Source organism: Tursiops truncatus, chromosome 9 (assembly GCF_011762595.2).
Source record: "Tursiops truncatus isolate mTurTru1 chromosome 9, mTurTru1.mat.Y, whole genome shotgun sequence".
Classification (NCBI taxonomy): Eukaryota; Metazoa; Chordata; class Mammalia; order Artiodactyla; family Delphinidae; genus Tursiops; species Tursiops truncatus.
In genome coordinates this window covers 31883028-31901844 of record NC_047042.1, presented here as the reverse complement: position 1 = coordinate 31901844, position 18817 = coordinate 31883028, and the positions used below count along the sequence as shown (strand labels likewise).

General features: G+C 40.8%; 1 protein-coding gene across 1 annotated transcript in view; it reads left to right on the top strand.

The window, feature by feature from the left end:
- DNAH11 (dynein axonemal heavy chain 11) overlaps positions 1-18817 on the top strand; it is a 313899-nt gene that overhangs the window by 200707 nt on the left and 94375 nt on the right. The window contains 5 exon segments of the mRNA XM_019928507.3: positions 6138-6371; positions 9486-9632; positions 14682-14795; positions 16871-17014; positions 17890-18072. Coding sequence (XP_019784066.2) covers positions 6138-6371; positions 9486-9632; positions 14682-14795; positions 16871-17014; positions 17890-18072 — 822 coding nt within the window.

Below are 18817 nucleotides of genomic sequence, written 5' to 3'. Positions count from 1 at the left end.
GGCCTCATTTGCTGAGTGTAAGGTACTTATACAAGGTGCCCCCCCCCCCCGCCTTTAGCCAGAGAAAGGATTCATTAAAGGCAAGCGGTTTTGTGTGTGTTGACATATAATTTTCAGGTAGTACACACTCAGCACCCAGGGGTGTGGACTGACTAAGTCTAAGTTAATGTTTGTGCTACTTTTCTGTTACCTGGTATTGAACTAAAATGACAGCTGACAGAATGACCAAAATAGTTTGACACTGAAGTATCACCAGGTATTTATCTGAAGACTTTGTGTCAACATACACTCCTCTTAGGAGATTTGGAAATGGAGATGGAAAGACACAGTGTAAGGAGGGAGAGGATATCCTCCAGCCATCCGTGGGAATTGGGTTACAAATGATAATTGGGAGGAGATCTTGTTGAGAAGTATATGGGTCCCAGTTAGGAAAATCCAGGAAAAAAGGAAGGAGAAACAGGTGTTAAAAGATAAGAAATGGGACTACCCCGGTGGCGCACTGGTTAAGAATCCGCCTGCCAACCCAGGGGACACGGGTTCGATCCCTGGTCCGGGAAGATCCCACATGCCGCGGAGCAACTAAGCCTGTGCGCCGCAACTACTGAGCCTGCGCTCTAGAGCCTGCGAGCCACAACTACTGAAGCCTGCATGCCTAGATCCCATGCTCCGCAACAAGAGAAGCCACCGCAATGAGAGGCCCGCGCACCACAATGAAGAGTAGCCCCTGCTCGCCGCAACTAGAGAAAGCCTGCACGCAGCAACGAAGACCCAATGCAGCCAAAAACAAATTAAATTTTTTTAAAATTGAATAAGTCCTATTTTTAAAAAAAGATAAGTAATATTTTTGATTTTTCAAGTCAAAATGAATAATCGACCTACTTGAAAGCAGGGCTTGATGAAAAGAGAAATTATTGAATGGAAGTGAAAAGACGAGTTCTCTGAGGAGTGAGATTTGCTTCAGAAGGAGTAGAAAAAAAAGGTCTGAGCAAGATGGAGAAGCCCATGCCCATCCTTTTCAGTCACGTTGTCCAACTGGCAAGTAAAAATTCTCTGTCCTTTTGCCGTGATACTTCAAGATAGTTACACAAGCTCAATATCATCGGCTGTATCAATAAAATGACTTTATTTCACATGCTGCCACCTCTTCCATCCAGAACTTGTTGAAGGTTTGGCAACATAAGAATGGCATATTCTCCTACCATGTTCCAAACCAATCATGGGAAAATGTCCACTCAAGGAGGAAAGTTATTGTACTGCTGTATTTCAAAGACTGATTTCACGACTGGCCTCTAGCTTCCTTTTAAAACCTTAGGCCAAGCATGAAGCATAGTAAACAGCACTTTGTTAGTGATAGGTACGTTAGCAGCAGCATTTCTGTTAATGATTTTAAGCGCAGTTCTTGCTTTGAAATATAAGTGAGGGTTATTCAGTATGAATTTCAAAAGTGGAAAGATAACCTTGTACAATAGAAATTCTATGAATTTGTGAAAAAATTCCTCTTTCTGAGGAATACTGAAATCATTTTAAAAGATTAAGACAAAAACAAGTGCAACCAAATTTCTATTGAATCTGCCTAAATCTCATACTGGCTTAAACCTATATTCAAACAGATGAGAGAAGGCCCAGGTGGTGGTTCATATATTCCCCATTCTTCAGCCCTCTTTCTCCTTTGCACATGCGCACTAACATACTGTTCGCCGTACATTTCTTGCTCTGTGCAAGTTACTTAAATTTAGGATAGAATTGCAAAAAGCAGTAGAATGCTGCTTTCCAGGGTTTTTGCAGTTATGAAAACTTTAGGAATCCCCTCTACCTGGAAAGTAGGGTCCAGTTTTTATAGCTGCGCAGGAACTTGGACATGCTGTGAAGTTGAAAGTTTAGCTAAATCAAATGGAGGCATCGCTACATCCTAGTTATAGCTTTGTGGCTTTCCTACAGTGCTGGCCTCCCCAGATCCATCTCCTGCCTTGTCTGCTTGCTCTGAGAGAGGAAGCTGGGCTCCATCTTTCCTCCCCATGCCCCTAGTCCTCAACTAGCATCTTTGTTTTAATGTTCTGTCAGTAAGCCATTGAAGGCTACCTCTTTTGAGGATTGGAAACTCATCTGGAAGATTGCTAGCTTATGCTGGACTTAAACTTGCCTTTAACCCAGGCTTGGTCTCTAAAGTTTAAAGAGAAAAATAAAAAAACACGAACAAACTAACAATAAAATGCCGTCACCAAAGTAGCGAACAAAAACAAAAAACCAGCATGTAATTTAGAAAACTCTGCATTTAACACTTGTGGCTGCTCTGTCTGGTGGTAATCTTCCTGGGACTACTGTTGGTACTATTGCCATCACCAAGAGCAGGGTAACACCTGCCCTGCATTTGCATTATTTCCCACCTCTCATCACCAACCTTCTAAGCAGGGACCACTGGTTTCCCTGTTGTACAGGTGAGAGGCTGGCAGCCATAAGCGCAAGATCCTTAAGCAGGTGAGGGGCCCATTCAGCACTTTCATGCCAGAGCTCATATTCTTAAATCCTGCTCTGGACTGTTGCACAAACGCTTGCCTCTTCCGAAGGAGGAATAAAAGGAAAGGAAGACAAGAAATCGAGTAAAAAGGAGTGAGGAAAGTCTAACTGTTGATTTTGTGGGCAGTAGGAAGTATAGGGAATGCAATAACTTGCCCAATTTGACAGAACTGGAAATCTAACCCGGGTCCTAGGATTCAAACCCCGCATTCCTGGCTGCCTCCACAATTTTTTCCTGGGAGCCTTTAGCACTATGAGTAGTTTAGGAGAGGAGCTCAAATATAATACTGCCATTTTGTGCGTTATTAAATTTTTGTTATTTAATAAACCAAACTTACAACCACAGTATCTAAGAGATTCTCTACTTGGACCAGACCCAAAAGGAGCTAAAAAGTACAAATAGGATATATTGGGAGTCTGGGATTGTCATGTACACACTGCTATATTTAAAATAGATAACAAGGACCTACTGTAAAAAAAAAAAAAAGAAAAAATGAAATTAAAAAAATAAAAATAGATTTGGAATTATTGAAAATTAACATAGGTATTAAATATGTACAGTTTTGTATATTATACTTCAGTAAAGCTGTGAAAAATTAGCATAGAAATAATTTCTGAGATAAACTACCAAGATGGACAGTAGGTGTATGACATTATACGTTACAAAATTATCCCAAGTTCAACTTGAAAGGGAGGGCTTCACTGGTGGTGCAGTGGTTGAGAGCCCGCCTTCCAGTGCAGGGGACGTGGGCTCCAGCCCTGGTCTGGGAAGATCCCACATGCCGTGCAGCAGCTGGGCCCATGCGCCACAGCTGCTGAGCCTGCGAGCCCCAACTACCGAGCCCACGTGCCACAACTACTGAAGCCTACGTGCCTGGAGCCCGTGCTCCGCAACAAGAGAAGCCACCACAATAAGAGGCCCGCGCACCACAACGGAGAGTAGCCCCCACTCGCCGCAAGTAGAGAAAGCCCACGAGCAGCAATGAAGACCCAACGCAGCCAAAAATAAATAAATTAAATAAATAAATTTATTAAAAAAGAAAAAAAACTTGAAACGATTTTCTTTTCTTTTTTTTTAATCTGCTTCCTTTCCCTTCCTTGAATACAATACTCTTGAAAGACTGAATTCAAAAGTACAGATGTATAGTCATCTTTGCTGGTCTTGGGAGGGTGTAAAATCCTATGTAACACTTAAAGTGTTTGATTTCATTCTGGCCTCCAGGCGTTGGTTTTCATTCAAATTTTGCTGTCATTTTCAACCACGGGGACATGCTGGGCATTTGCTTGAAGAGTCAGGTGGCCAGGGTACTTGGTGTGGCAGCGATTGCCCCTGCTGGAGAGCCAGGACACCAAGTAGAAGAGGTTTGTTTGTGTTTCTGTGCTTACAGTGAGCCATCACAGAGAGTAGAAATTAAACACTTTTTCTTAATGTGAGGAAAAAACAGTTTCTTCTTTGCATTCGATTATGCATTGGCTTCAGCAGTGTTTTCCAAAGCATCTTAGTGGGGAAACCTTGGATTTATAACCATTGGATACTGGCACTTTGCTTATTTTTATTTTTGCTTTCACCATGATTGGCTGTAAATTGACTACAAATAGGATCAACCGGTTTTCATTAAGGGGCCAAATGTAGCAGGAATGAGGTTCTCCACTCCCAGCTCTAAAAGTGAAAATACAGCATCGCATCCCCATTACTGTAGCCGCACCAGCACAGGCAGCCATCTCCTCCCGGGTCACCCCCCCCCCCACCCCACCCCACACTGCCACCCCCCCCAAAAGAAAACTGGAGATAAATGAATGGCAGAATAAATAATTTATGCTAATGAAATTACTGCAATTAGTAGTTCTACAATGACCCTTTTAAAAGCCACAGCTGTTAATGTCAGGAAGTGCTGTCACTACTGACCTTATCATAAGAGAAAGTGACAAATTGAGAATGCAGGGAAGACCAGTCATCAAAGAGGTCTGTTCTGGAACGATTAGAGTTTTCTGAAAAACAGTGTGAATTACAACCAGCTGCTCCCTGGCTCTGCAAGTCTCCCATGCTGTGCCATTTTGTTAAGTCCGATAACAATAGTTATTTTGCCCCATTGAGACAAGTTGCCTCTGGCCACTTCTAGCTCTACCGGAAACCACTTCTTCCATCGGGGATTTACAAATGAAACTGTTGTTAAAGAAAGCTTTTCAGGGCAGCCGAGGAGCCTCCTCATAGGATCATGGTTGGGCAGAGGCCAGGTTTTGTTTTGTTTTTCTTTTCTGCAAGGAGGTTGCACTTGGCTGGGGACATATTTATATTTTAGAAATATACATGCTGGCTTTTAGTCTCATTAAAACAACACAGGACAGGCGTAAATTTCTGCCCATGTTTATATTGTAGTCAAGTTCTCTAAAAAATAAAATCCCTAAGGGGATATTTATGTGGTGTTGCTAACTTCCTTATAAATTTATATTCTGAATTCACTATTTGATAATGTACATACGTCTCAGATCTAGTAGAAACAAAGAATATTCAGGATTTGTATCATTCTGTATTTAACTTTTGCTTGAAAAACATTTTCGTTACTAGCGCAGTGGATTTTTAATATGCAGAACAGTCCGGTATGTACATATTTGAAACCCAGTCAAGAGTTTTCTGTGAGGTTGGAGAGCCAAGTGTTTAGAAATTGCTTTGGAGCCCGTTCTTCTCTGACAAGAATCGGCCTGTCTCTCCTCGCACCCCAGGTTGTGATATTAATGGCGCAGGTCTGAAACGTTTAACTGCATCACCAGCCACTTGTGTGCAATTTCCCCAAAGCTGTCTGAGCTTTATTGACAACACTTTGGTAAATTATGTGTGACTTTCCTAAGAGTTGGTGTAGCTCATTTAATTCATATTAATTGATTTTTAGGCTCCCGTTGATTAATTGAACCCGGTTCATCTCCTACAGAACGCAATAAATAATCATTAAAATGTGGGAGATGTGACTCCACAAATTAAAAAGGGAACTACTTCAGAAGTCAGAGAGGACAAAATGGAAAGAATGTCTAGTGGGGGGTTCTCCAGTAAGTCTTCAAAGTAGAGTTGCTCAATTTTTTGTTTGTTTCAAATGAGAATACATATAATCATACTATTTTTCTCCCAGGAGCAGTGACTTTTATACCTTATCCTCCAGTTTGTTTCCACATGGGTTCTTATAAAACTGTGTATTTCTCAGTTTAACCTTTTTTTTTTTTTTTCAGTGACTGTTGGTTTTCTTTGGCTGACGTTTAGCTTGAAAGCAACACCAAAAATACTTCTCTGAGTACTGTGTCTCAGTTTCTCCATTTTCTCTTGCACACGCTTGATAAAAATCAAGTCGTGAAAAGCAGTGCTTGTGTTCCATCTTGGCTTTTGGTTTTGGTATGTGGAGCACATATAAATCCTTTGGCCTACTTGGCAAGAGGAGGTTACTAAGCTGGAAGGTTTCTTGTCATCTCTCCAATCCCGTAGACATCTCTGAAAGACTAAGTTTTCCTAGAAACTAAGCTGTTCTGGCTTTTAGAAAATAAATACTGCATAATTTTGCTGATTTTTCCTTTTATAAATTTGCATTTTTGTTTTTATTTGAGAGAATTTCATGTGAATTGCCATGTGTATGTTTCAGCCCCTGGATAAAGATTCTATTAGCCTCTTCATGGCACACGTTCACACTAGCGTAAACGAAATCAGTACCAGGTATTACCAGAATGAGAGAAGACACAACTATACCACCCCAAAGAGTTTTCTGGAACAAATATCACTGTTTAAAAACCTGTTGAAGAAGAAACAAAACGAGATATCCCAGAAGAAAGAGCACTTGGTGAATGGCATCCGGAAGCTACAAACCACAGCCTCTCAGGTATGACCCGGGTATGTTACTACTGAGTGAAATCAACGCTCCTAAAATTAAAAAATACCTTTGCTTTTGAAGCAGCAGTTTAACCTACTTGTATAAGATGCATCGTGCTAAAATTTACAGTTTAATGATATAGAGAACACACAGTTCCTGCTTTCCTAAGGCTGAAAAGGGATCAGCCAGTTACACCATCACAGCTGGTTTGGAGAGAGCCCTTCCGTTGTTGGCCTGACTCCGTGCCGGGCAGTGTCGAGATGTTGAACAGAACAGGCACAGCTGGTTCCCCTCTCCTCTTCCACTGCTTTGATGCTCTGGGCTTATCATCAGGAACTTTGTCACAGGATAATGGAAATCAGATCCCTCTTGGTCTCAGATTCTCAACCCCCAGTGAAGGCAGCGTTTCCTGGCCGATGCTGTGATAAAGGGTGTTGGGATTGGGGTCCCTAAGTATAGCAGTCTTCTCTGGCCTTGGTGTCTGATCTGCTCCCTTTAGCCACTATCTCTCTTAGGTGAGAATATCCAGTGTTGCTTTCATCCTCAACCATAACGCCTCCACTACCTTGAAGGACGGCACCTCTAACCTCCTGGAGTCAATCAGGAGGGAATTTGCATAGGATGTTAATCATGTGTGGGTCTGCACACATATTATCAGATTTTATGGTTAAAAATCAAACAAGTATATGAAGTAGGTGTTCCTACTGAAATTTTTACACATGAGGCTTCAAGAGTTGAAGGCCACAGAGCCCATGAGTTTTGAGTTGGAGCCCAGATCTATGTAAAGCCCATAGTTCCAAGCTGCCTCTCTGTGACTGGTAAAAGGAATTAGAATGAGAGAAGACAAAGACTTTGGAGATGGGCCAGCCAGGCTCTAGAGCTAGAGGAAAAAAACAATCCTCACTGGTGGTCACCTCAAGGCCAGAAACTCCCAGGGCCTTTTCAGAGTATTTGTCATCAGGTTGTACACCCATATGCTTTTCAAGAAATTGGGCCAGTTTTCCCCCCAAGAGTACTGGTGGCCCATCCATGCCTAGGCTGGAAATGAGACAGAACCTGGTTGGGGGAGTGTATGTTGGTGACTTTCACCCTGAAGGACTCTCTGGCCATGTCCTTCAAGTATGTCTGAAGGCCAGAGCATCACTTGCCTCTTTCCCCCTTCATTTCATACACCAGGAATGGCTCTTCGGTGAAACACTGTGATCTGTGCTGAGCAGTGAGTAGATGGACCACGATTGGGAAAGAGAAACCGGAGTGAGGAGGTTTCCACGACAGTTTCCAAGACTGAGTGTTGCAAAGAATAGTTGCTGGAAAACCCCCAAAGAATATATTCCTATATGTGCATCTTTTCCTTCACTTTCAAAGAATGTCTTTCTTTGCTCTCTCTTTTTATAAATGTTTTATCTTACTCTTTTTGCCTTGTTTCTCTTTCATTTGTCTTCCCTTTCCCTGTCCCTCCAGTTCCATCTCACTTGAATCAAAACCGTTTTCCCTAGTAAAGACTTTTTGCTAGGAGTCCTGTTAAGCTAAAAGTGGAAGAGATCTGTATCCCAGAGCATTTATGTCCCTCTGAAGGATGACCCAAAATGAGCCTGTTGACTTTGCCCCAGGAAATGACAGTGTTGGCTAAAGTGAACTCAATACCGGTGGGGCCTCCGCCACACTGCGAGAGTTTTCTCCCCAAATGACAGAGACTAAAGCACGGGGAGTAGCATCCTGGTTCATCTCAGTGGTGGCAGCATCTCAGTCACAGAGAAGAAGAGAAAGTCTGTGGTTTCCTGACAGTCATCTCAGTTGTGTGTTGTTGAGCTGGGGGTTGGGGAGAGGAAGAAAGAAAGGGGGTGCCTGCCATGTTCACAGCTGTTTGGGGTTTCCTTATTCCCCCTCAGCTATAAACAATAGGCAGAAAGTCTGAGAAGATACACAAGGTCTTGATGGAAGGACTACTGATGAGTTCTTGCCATTAGGTGTTTGTGCATGTGGTTGGAATATCTAATAGCACCTTAAGAGTTTTTAAAATCAATTTATTTTGAAGAGGAAGCGTAGTCTCCTATGTGGACAACCAGAAAGCCTGACAGTGTAAGATCAGGTGGTGTGCAGAGCAAGATGTCTTCATCTTGGAGCGGGTGCCCTTGCAGCAGTCCCGCAGAGCTGGATATCCATGCCGTCTGAAATATGTCCAAACCGTAGCGCTGTTCATGCATTGCAGCAAAGCCCTAAACCCCTTCTTTAGCCAGGTAGCCCCTCTGCAGATTTAGCGTAGGTCATAATAGAGAGCCCAAGTGAATTCTCTTCATCCATAAGGCTCGCATCCAGGGCTTGAGTTGCTTTCGATATTTCAGACTTAACAGCTTCCTTAGAGACTGAAATCAGGGCTTGAAATAAGTTTCCTCCTAATCTCTTGGATGATGATTTTGATTGTGGCCTAACATGTGACTAGTTTCACACGGCTAAAAAGAAGAGAGAAGCAAACCACTGTGCAGTGTGACCCTGAGTTCATAAAGAGGCTAAAAAAATCAGTCTTAGCTTAAACTCTAGTAGTACAGGTAGCAGTCACAGTACCAGCTGTGCCTTTTAGGGTAGAGTGTAAATAACCCATGTTGGCGGGGAGGTTACAGGCATCCTTGGATATAGAAGTGGAGTGTGGTTCCACAAGATGAAATTCCTGAAGTGTTTTTAGCAATGGAGTCAAAATAAATGGTTGTGATTGTTTTTTTGTGATTTAAAAAAAAACCCCACACACACAAACAGTAATATTTATACCCCACAGGGGGCATGAATGACACATGCTCGGGTGACATGTGCTCAGGTGGGGACAGCTGGTGGTGCTTCCCTGAGCTGAGAAGATAAATGTCTGGTTGGCGCTGACATTAAGTTAATGACTTTTTCCGCAAAACCATTCGAAAACATTATTCTGTTGATTCCTGTGTTTAAAAAGAAATGCATTTTTTTTTAAAACACAGGGGCTGCATTTTTTTCACAGGAATTAAAGTCAAATCAGGGTAGAAGAAGAACCAAGATAGAAATTGCTAGGCACCCCTGAATTCACTTAAAAAAATAAGCTATATCTGATGTTTGTTGTTATTGACACAGGTTTCTTCAAAGTCATGACTTTTCCTTTAGGTAGGGGATCTGAAAGCCAGACTTGCCTCTCAAGAAGCTGAGTTACAACTGAGAAATCACGATGCTGAAGCTCTGATCACGAAGATCGGGCTTCAGACGGAGAAAGTGAGCCGGGAAAAGGCCATCGCGGATACCGAAGAGAGAAAGGTCAGGCTAATTCCACCATTTAGAGTACAGAGCTATATTTAGCACAAAATAAACCTTTGTAGGTGAACAGTTTTGAACAACTTCCTCTCCAGGGAGCGTAAAATCTAAAGAATTATTACAGTTACACATGTAACAGCATTTCACACCGTGATTACCACTTGACCTTTCTTTACATTATGCATTTTCCCAACCTTTTAGCTCTTTTAATGATATGAAAGAACAATAAATACTGAGCTCATTCAAGCATATAATGGATGTGGATCTTGAACATCAGGCCTATTTGTAATACAGTAAAGGTCAGGAAGTCACCTCCGGAGGTTTCTAAAGCTTTTCAGTTTTTAGGCAAATTGAACAACTCAATTGTTAACAAAGCCCATTCCGTCACTTTGCAAGACGGTTTTCGAATTTTGCATTTTAATAACACAACGTGAGTTTATTATTATATCCTAAGCTAAATTTGTTCTTTTTCAGTCAGTGGAGGCCCTGGCATTCTGTATGATGTTTTATTGTTGGAAACAATTACTTTTAAGATTATATAGCTTCTGCTTTCTTTGTACTTGGGTTTCCAGTAATTCTGAAATAAATATGTTATATTGTCATCTTCTCTTACCAAAACTTCAGCTCCAAGTAGAAGGTATTTTATTTTTGTGTATCTCACTTCCCAAAAGGACTATAGCAAACAGAATGATTACTAAATATTTGTTTAAAAATTGAACGACTGTATATGTGCAAGGTCAGTTATCTTATTTTAGACAAAAGATTATAATCAGGGCTTAGTTAATTAAAAAATGTAAATTATGAGTCGCATAGCCTGGGAATCAGCAGCCATTATGCTATTATTCTGCATTAACGATATGAGAAAATATGTGTTTTACCAGTGATGTTGCTGTTCATTAATAGGCAGTTGAGTTGTTTTCCTTTTGTTGTAATGTGTATTGAGCATGTTTGCCTTTAACTTGCACAGCTAAAGACTTTAAAAGCATAGTGAAAGTCAAAATGCTAAATTAATGATTTTTTTTTAAACTTATTTTTGAAGTTAAAGATAAGGCATGTTTGGCATGACCAAGAGGCATATGATTCCTAATTCTGGTAATAAATATTTCCATTGAGTTTCAGGTAAATGGAAGATATCCTTAAAAGTATATTTTTATCTTAAGTAATTAGGTCTCACACATGGTGTGATTATCATAAGCTAATTCCACCCGGGGGATGTTTTTCAGGCATTACACAAATTTGTGATACTCCAATAATTACTATATCATAACCCATCTCTACAGATCTTAAAACATGACAAGTACTCTGGAGGACTTTTCACATTTTTGCATGTGACTTTCTAAGTCAAAATTATCCTTACAAACGGGGAAAAATGTTTTAGCAAATTAGAACTCATCTGACAGGTTGTTTCGTGAAGTTCTCCAAACATGGAAAGGACACATAGTATTTTGTATATCTAATCCGTACCAAGAAATAAAAATAATACTTAAAATTATTTTCATTTTATCCATGAGGCTTAATTTAGTTATAAATAACAAATATTGTCTGAGCACCTATTTTTTTGCCTGGCACTTTTCTAGGTTCTTGAGGATATATGTATATGATATGCAAGGTGCCTGCACGTAGCTTACATTGTAATGGGAAAGACAGGAGACAAGTGACCTGTTGATAGACAAGGTATTTTGGGTTAGCGATAAGGCTATGATGAAAGTCAAGTGATGTTATGGTAGAAAGAACTCTTTTAAGTTGGTGGTCATGGAAGGAGAATCTATTTGTAATTAAACTATGTAGAGTCAAGGAATTAATCAAGACCAAGTATGTGCTGTGGGCTCACATTGGTCATATGTTCATCAACGTGCTAGATTCTATGTGGTTATTAAAAAAGGGTGTATATGGTCTCTGTGATTCTATGAAATTGGGGTCTCAAGATTTAATACTTAAGAAGTAATTAAAAAATAACAAAAGTATGTTGCCACATTTGATATGGCTAAACAGATACTGGGGTTTAGAGGCTGTCTTGCTGTGCATCTTGACAACCCATGTAGAGAAGCTGGTTGAAATTGTTGCTTCAAGTTTATAAAATCATCGAGGACTGTTCAAATCATGGGCATCGCCAGCAGTGACCTCAGGTAACAGAAGCACCATTAAGCTTGTGAAAATTAGATCTTCCATCTTTGTTTCACTTATCAGCTCCAAATTCTAAGGATCCTCTGATCCCTTTCAAACTGCTTTCTTTGTTGAATAGTAATCCTCATGAGTGAAAGTGCCTTCCAAATTGCAGAGCTCATATAATCTCTTCAAAAGGTGGACATCCGCCCTGATTCTGAATGATCTTCAGTTTTTTAATGTTTCTTTTCTAAAGATGGGTGGGGCTGAATTTTAGGACCATCAGGAATTTCTTAAAGACAGGTGAGAGCCATGTACTTGTTAGCTAAGGCTGCCATAACAAAATATCAGGGACTGGGAGGGTTAAACAACAGAAATTTATTTTCTCAGCGCTCTGGAGTCTGGAAGTCCAAGGTCAGGGTGTTGGCAGATTTGGTTTCTCCAGAGGCCTCTCTCTCTCTCTGGCCTTGCAGACAGCCACCTTCTCTCTGTATCCTCATATGCCCTTCCCTCTGTGCACACACCCCTGCCAACTCTTGTGTGTAACCAGATTTCCTCCTCTTATAAGGACATTAGTCAGATTAGATTAAGCCCCGCCCTAACAGGCTTGTTTTAATTTAATCATCTCTTTAAAGGCCCTCTCTGTAAATACGATCACATTAGAGGTCCTGGGGTTAAGGCTTCAACCTGAGAATTTTGAATGGACACAGTTCAGCCCAAAACAAGCAGTTATTGTGAGTTTATCCTCTTGTGACCGCCACTAAATTTCATGAACCATCTGCAAGGAGCTTTTGACTAGCAGAGGGCAGAAAAATTCTGGTGTACCCAAGAATGGGACAGTCTCCAAATCTGCTTTAACGGACGATGGTAGAGGGAAAGCACATACTCTAAGCCATCTGTGTAGCTCTTCCACCTTCTCCAGGTTGGGCCTCACTAACCAGTCCACAGGAACCTTGTTTGGGGTGGGAGAGGGCAGAGGAAATTGCACAGTGAGGCTTCCCAAGTCCCTGAGATACAAAGCATTTTCACAACTCTAGTGTAGTTGCACTTAGGGTGAGAGGGATTGGGAATAAGAAATAAGTTGACCAACCTGGAGGTTTTTTTTTTTTCCCTGGTACGCGGGCCGCTCACTGCTGTGGCCTCTCTCGTCGCGGAGCACAGGCTCCGGATGCGCAGGCTCAGCGGCCATGGCTCACGGGCCCAGCCGCTCCGCGCATGTGGGATCTTCGGGGACTGGGGCACGAACCCATGTCCCCTGCATCGGCAGGCGGACTCTCAACCACTGCACCACCAGGGAAGCCCCTAGAGTATTTTTTTCATTTGCATTTGTGGGATTTTAGTTATTAAATGTTCTAAATTGCTCTGTTTATCAAAATTACCCAAAGGAATAATACTCCATTAACAGTAAAGGAGTTAGAGGGAGAAGACTCTATGACCCCAGTCTCATAGAAATAGCATTTAGAAGAAATCCTCTCTAGGTATTAAAAAACCATGATCCTGAGTCCAGTTTAAAATGATATTATTACAAATGGGCACAAACAACATGTGTAGATTTAGTATATCCTTAAGGAAAATAAATAAGCCTGATGTAACAACTCACTCAAATACAGTCTCTGTTTCATCCGTAGCAGTATTCTCCAGCGCATTGAAAATGTATAATAGTATCCTTAGAGTTTTCATGGTCCATTCCTGGCAGCTTTGAGGTTTGTGGTTTTAGAGCAGTTCTCTGTAAGCACGCAGAGTTTCCTTACAGGTGTTAACCGTAGCCCGTAAGTATTGGCTGGAGGTCACGTATCTACCATGGACCAATTATGTTCATAAAAGGTGCAGTACATAGCAGAATAACGGTTAATCAGGAGAAGGGTAATTTCTGCTAATAAAGCTGTGGTAGACAACAAAATTTGTTGTGAGCAGTGTTTACGTTTATGGGTACAGTTTTAAACCTGTTCAATCCAAACACATCTGAACGAATGCACTTTTGTTCACACTTGATCATTCACAATCCCCATCACGTCAGCAGCCATCCCATATGCTGACTGGATCCTGGTGCCCAGCGCCACAGCTTTGAAAGTCACATTTCTGCTGAGGACAAAGATTTTATTCTTCCTGGACATTCGAGTTCTATCAGTGTTCTAAAGGGAGGAGGATAGAAACCCCAAAGGTTCTCATTTTGGCTTGGTTCGAGTTTACCAACATGGCTTCCCTATATCCATATTATATGTGTTCATGCCAGGGGGCTAATGCAAGACCCTCTTTGGCATGTGAATAGTGTCCCTGGACCCTCAACAGTAGAGCGGACAGCAAACATCACGGTCCCATTGCCAAAGATAGACCTGGGTTGTTGCAGCTGTAGTTTCTTACCAGGTCCTTAGAGAAACCAAGAATTAATCTTCATAAAAATTTTTTCTGTGATTAAGCATGCATGGGATAGAACAATATCTTCTAGCCAGTTGAACAAAAAAGCTTCACATTTATTCTTAAAAATTAATTAACGTGACCTTTAGGTAATGTAAGTGTGAGTAATCAGATAATGTAGGCAAGCTAAATGTAAGGAAAAATGAGAGAATTTTAGCAAAAATATTTTGTGGTCTAGGTTACTGAGCCAGCTTCGATTTTTACTTGTTCAGGACTTGCTGAAAAAGAAAACTGAAGAACAGAGGAATTGCTTAATCTTGCATTTATTATTAGTGGCACCTTGTAACTAAGGTAGAGCCTGTCTTGGAGCATTTTGATATTTGATTCCATTTGTGTTGTGTGTTTTGTGTGTGTGCAAAGCTTTGTGTATACCCTGTACCTGAAGGGAAGTTAGTCTCTACAACAAATTCCTCCCCTGTTCAAATACAGATGAATTATTGAACAGTGCCTCGGAGGCAGCCTGCATTTTTCAGTAGAGATATCTGAGATGATAATTTGTGTATGTGGGTTTCTGTGTTTTTCCTCTTTGATTAGGTGACAGCTATTCAGACTGAAGTGTCCCAGAAACAGAAGGAGTGTGAGGCCGACTTACTTAAGGCTGAGCCCGCTCTGGTGGCCGCGACAGCTGCTCTCAATACACTCAACAGGGTAAGGATGATTCCTTGGCTCAGGGTTTCCTCAAAATAATATTTGGAGGTTATTAGAGTTTGAATAACTGAACTAAGGGTGAAATTCATGCAACCAAAGAGTTTTGAAAAAGGAAAGAAAGTCCCATTAAATGTTACAGTTGAAACAAATATTTGAGGTCATCATTGTAGTTGACCTTCCTTTCCCATCCGGGAGTTTGTCCTTCTTCACCCCAACAAGCGGTCTCCTTTTGAATACTTCCAGTGCCATGCAGTTTATACTCTTATGAAAGGCAGTTCTATTGTTAGCAGTTGGATTCGGCCCAAGTCCAGTGATTCATATTATGTGTTGCTTTAAGAACCAAGTGAGGGATTCTTTATTTCCTCTGGATATAAAAAAATAGTATTAATGAGAGACCCTCAGGAAAAGAGCAACAGGCTGGAATCAAAGACACCTAGGTTTGACCCACACCGTTTTTCCTGGCTTCACGTTATTAGCAAAACCTCACTAGGTATTCGAATTCCCATAAGAGAAAATAATCTGTGATGGTCAGAAGGAGAGATGGAATTATGGGCAATGTCATTCTAAGAGCCTACAGCTGGTCTTGCCCCTGGGTTCTACTAGGCCTCTGGGGTGAATCCTAGGGCATTACTAGGCCTGAGGATCTTAAATTCAGCTTCAAAGAGGGAAGGATCCAGACATTCCCTGCTCTTCAAAGAAATATTCAATTCATTTCTCTAAGTATTCTTTTGAAGGAGGTAATTTTGACTGTGAACAGCGAATGATTATCTTCATGGATGTTTCTTATAGTATTACCGTAAAGCTGAACAATTTAAAAGAACATACGTATACCATGATGGAAGATTGATTATTCTGCATTCAAATATCCTGCTGCCATTAAAATTATATTGTTGAATCCTAGCTAGCAACAAAATGTTCATGATATGTTAAGTGAATAAAGCAGATTATAAAATACAATTTAGTGTAACGTCTTTTTATAAGAATATGTTTGTGCATAGGAAAAAATTGGGAAAAAAGAGTAATAGTAACTGATTATTTCTGAGTAATGGAATTCTGTGTTTTCCTCTTAGCACTAGAATGTTTATTTTCTTCTTTGTGCTTTGCACTGGCAACTTTTCCTCTGAAGACATTATTATATACTCAGTCAAAATAAATTAATATTACTTAAATGTAAAGCTCAGTATATTTATAAATGATGAAAGAATCTTGGTTACCCAGCTCTCAGTTAGCATTAGCATATTTTACGTTTTTGCTTTTGCTCCTATTTTCACACCCTTTCTGTTCTTTGCAGTCATTTCCCAAATAAATAGCCAGTTTATGGTAATGGAGGAGAATCAGGTTCAACATTTGATAAGGCTTTATAAGCAAGAGTGTATAATACAGCTCAGGAAATTTCACAGGAAATCCTTTTTAAAAAAACATGTATCATGAACCTACATATACTTCTTATAGATACTAATGCTTGCTCCAAAGTATTTGTCCTGATACTGGTGGTTTATCCCATGAATACCATCTGTTGAGTAAATCAAGATTCTGACCTGTGGAGGTTAAGGAGGAACGCAGAAAGGAGGTTCAGCCTATGCGGGCATCTTCCCAGTTGACAGTCATTATAGTGTAATAGAAGATGTTTTTTGTGCATGTAAAGCAGAAAAACAAAACTAAGAGACTCTGAACTAAGGGACTCTGTTTCTGGGAGGGCCTGGTTAAAAGGCAAATATATTCCATAGGTGGGATAGACCCATAAATACCTTAAAACCTATATGTTTATGAAATTCCCTGGACTCAGTGTGCAAGGCTCTGCAGGACTGGTAGGTCAGGCAGATAAATTTACTTGGAAGCCAGAAAGGGCAGTGATGTTTCCGAAGTACCAGAAAAGCGCCCAGCAAGCACTGAACCTCCTGGAGTTCCACGGTGGTGGGACCCCCGGGTGGGCGGCAACAACTGCCCAACCGAGACTGGTGTGGAAAGGAGAGGGTGGAAAAGACCATCCACTGAAGACCAGCTTGATGACCTAACAGCTGGTCTTGAGAAACCAGACCTCTCCTGGTCTTGAGAGTGTGTGTGCTTTTTTTCAGGTCAATCTCACTGAGCTGAAAGCCTTTCCCAACCCTCCAAATGCAGTTACCAACGTTACTGCAGCCGTGATGGTCCTTCTGGCTCCCCGGGGCAGAGTGCCAAAAGACCGGAGTTGGAAGGCAGCTAAAGTCTTCATGGGAAAGGTATCAGGCAGCCCGGCAACATGAAAATCCCGACAATTTCTCTGTTCAGTTCTGTGGTTATACTTGACAGCAAGGGTGGGGGAAGGATGGACTGGGACTTTGGGATTAGCAGATAAGAACTATTATATATATAGATTGGATAAACAACAAAGTCCTACTGTATAGCACAGGGAACTATATTCCATGTCCTGTGATTAAGCAAAATGGAAAAGAATACGAAAAGAATGTATATATACATATAACTGAGTCACTTTGCTGTTCAGCAGAAATTAACACAACATTGTAAATCAACTATACTTGAAAAAAATAAATTTTTGAAAAAACACAATTTGAGGAGAAAGAGGAAAGCTATAAAATTCCCAACTGCTAAAAAAAAAAAATCATCTTCATATTTGCTAAGTGTAATCTGCTGTATGTTCTCTAGACTTAGAATTTCTGTTTGCCAAGTTGGAGATTAGCGTAGGGTTGTAGCACATCTAAGTCAACACCAGCAGCCGTTGGAAGGGTGCTAATTATTTTCAAAATTATTAAAGCAGTTAAGTGTAGGAGGGAGAAAATTACATGGATGTCTTATGCTGGAAAAATGTTACTAATGTACACGAAGGTGAAGCAAAGGGATTTTGGGGTATGTGTTTTTCTTTTTCTTTTCTTCAAAATGTGAATGCCTCCTGTGCAGGGACTGAATATTTTACCCTGGGATAGAAGGGATTTTAAAAGTGTCCATTGCTAATTCTAACTTTATACTCTAAACACTGAAAAAGTCAAACCAATTTTGCCTTTGTAATGTGAGTCCTAAAAGCTGATTTTAACTTTTGATCTTGGAATTTTCTCTGCCACCCAAATGGCTCATTGCAATAAGTCTTTTTGCCTTACAGGTGGATGATTTTTTGCAAGCGTTAATTAACTATGACAAAGAGCACATTCCAGAGAACTGTCTAAAAGTGGTGAATGAACAGTATTTGAAAGACCCGGAGTTCAACCCAAACCTGATTCGGACCAAATCTTTTGCAGCAGCTGGTCTCTGTGCCTGGGTCATCAACATCATTAAGTTCTATGAGGTATATCAGTTGTGATCAGATGGTTTACGGGTGTTATTCAGGAAGGGCCGTACATATATTAATTTCTAGGCCAGCAAAAAATGTAAAATAATTTAACATTATCTGAATAAGATAAAGTTCTAAGAATGAGACATGAAAGTGTCAGATTAAACAGAATTCTCTACAGGAGGATATTTGAAATGTTGGAAACTATCTTTTTTTAGGGTAGAGTGAGTAGCTTTTTTTTTTACTTAACTAATTGATTTATTTTATTTTTGGCTGTGTTGGATCTTTGTTGCTGCATGCAGGCTGTCTTTAGTTGCGGTGAGAGGGGCTACTGTTCGTTGCGGTGCATAGGCTTCTCATTGCGGTGGCTTCTCTTGCTGTGAAGCACGGGCTCTAAGCCCCGCGGACTTCAGTAGTTGTGGCACGCGGGCTCAGTAACTGTGGCTCGTGGGCTCTAGAGCGCAGGCTCAGTAGTTGCGGCCCACGGGCTTAGTTGCTCCATGGCATTTGGGATCTTCCTGGACCAGGGTTCAACCCCATGTGCCCTGCCTTGGCAGGCAGATTCTTAACCACTGCACCACCAGGGAAGCCCGAGTGAGTAGCTTCTTTAGATCAAATAGCAGCAATTAATTTGATTTGATTAGATAAAAGCATGTTGGGTAGATTAATTATATTTATTTATTAATTATATTTATTTATCAAATACTTGTCCGTCAGTTATGTCCCAAGAACTTTGCAAAGGACTAGATGTAAAAAGGGA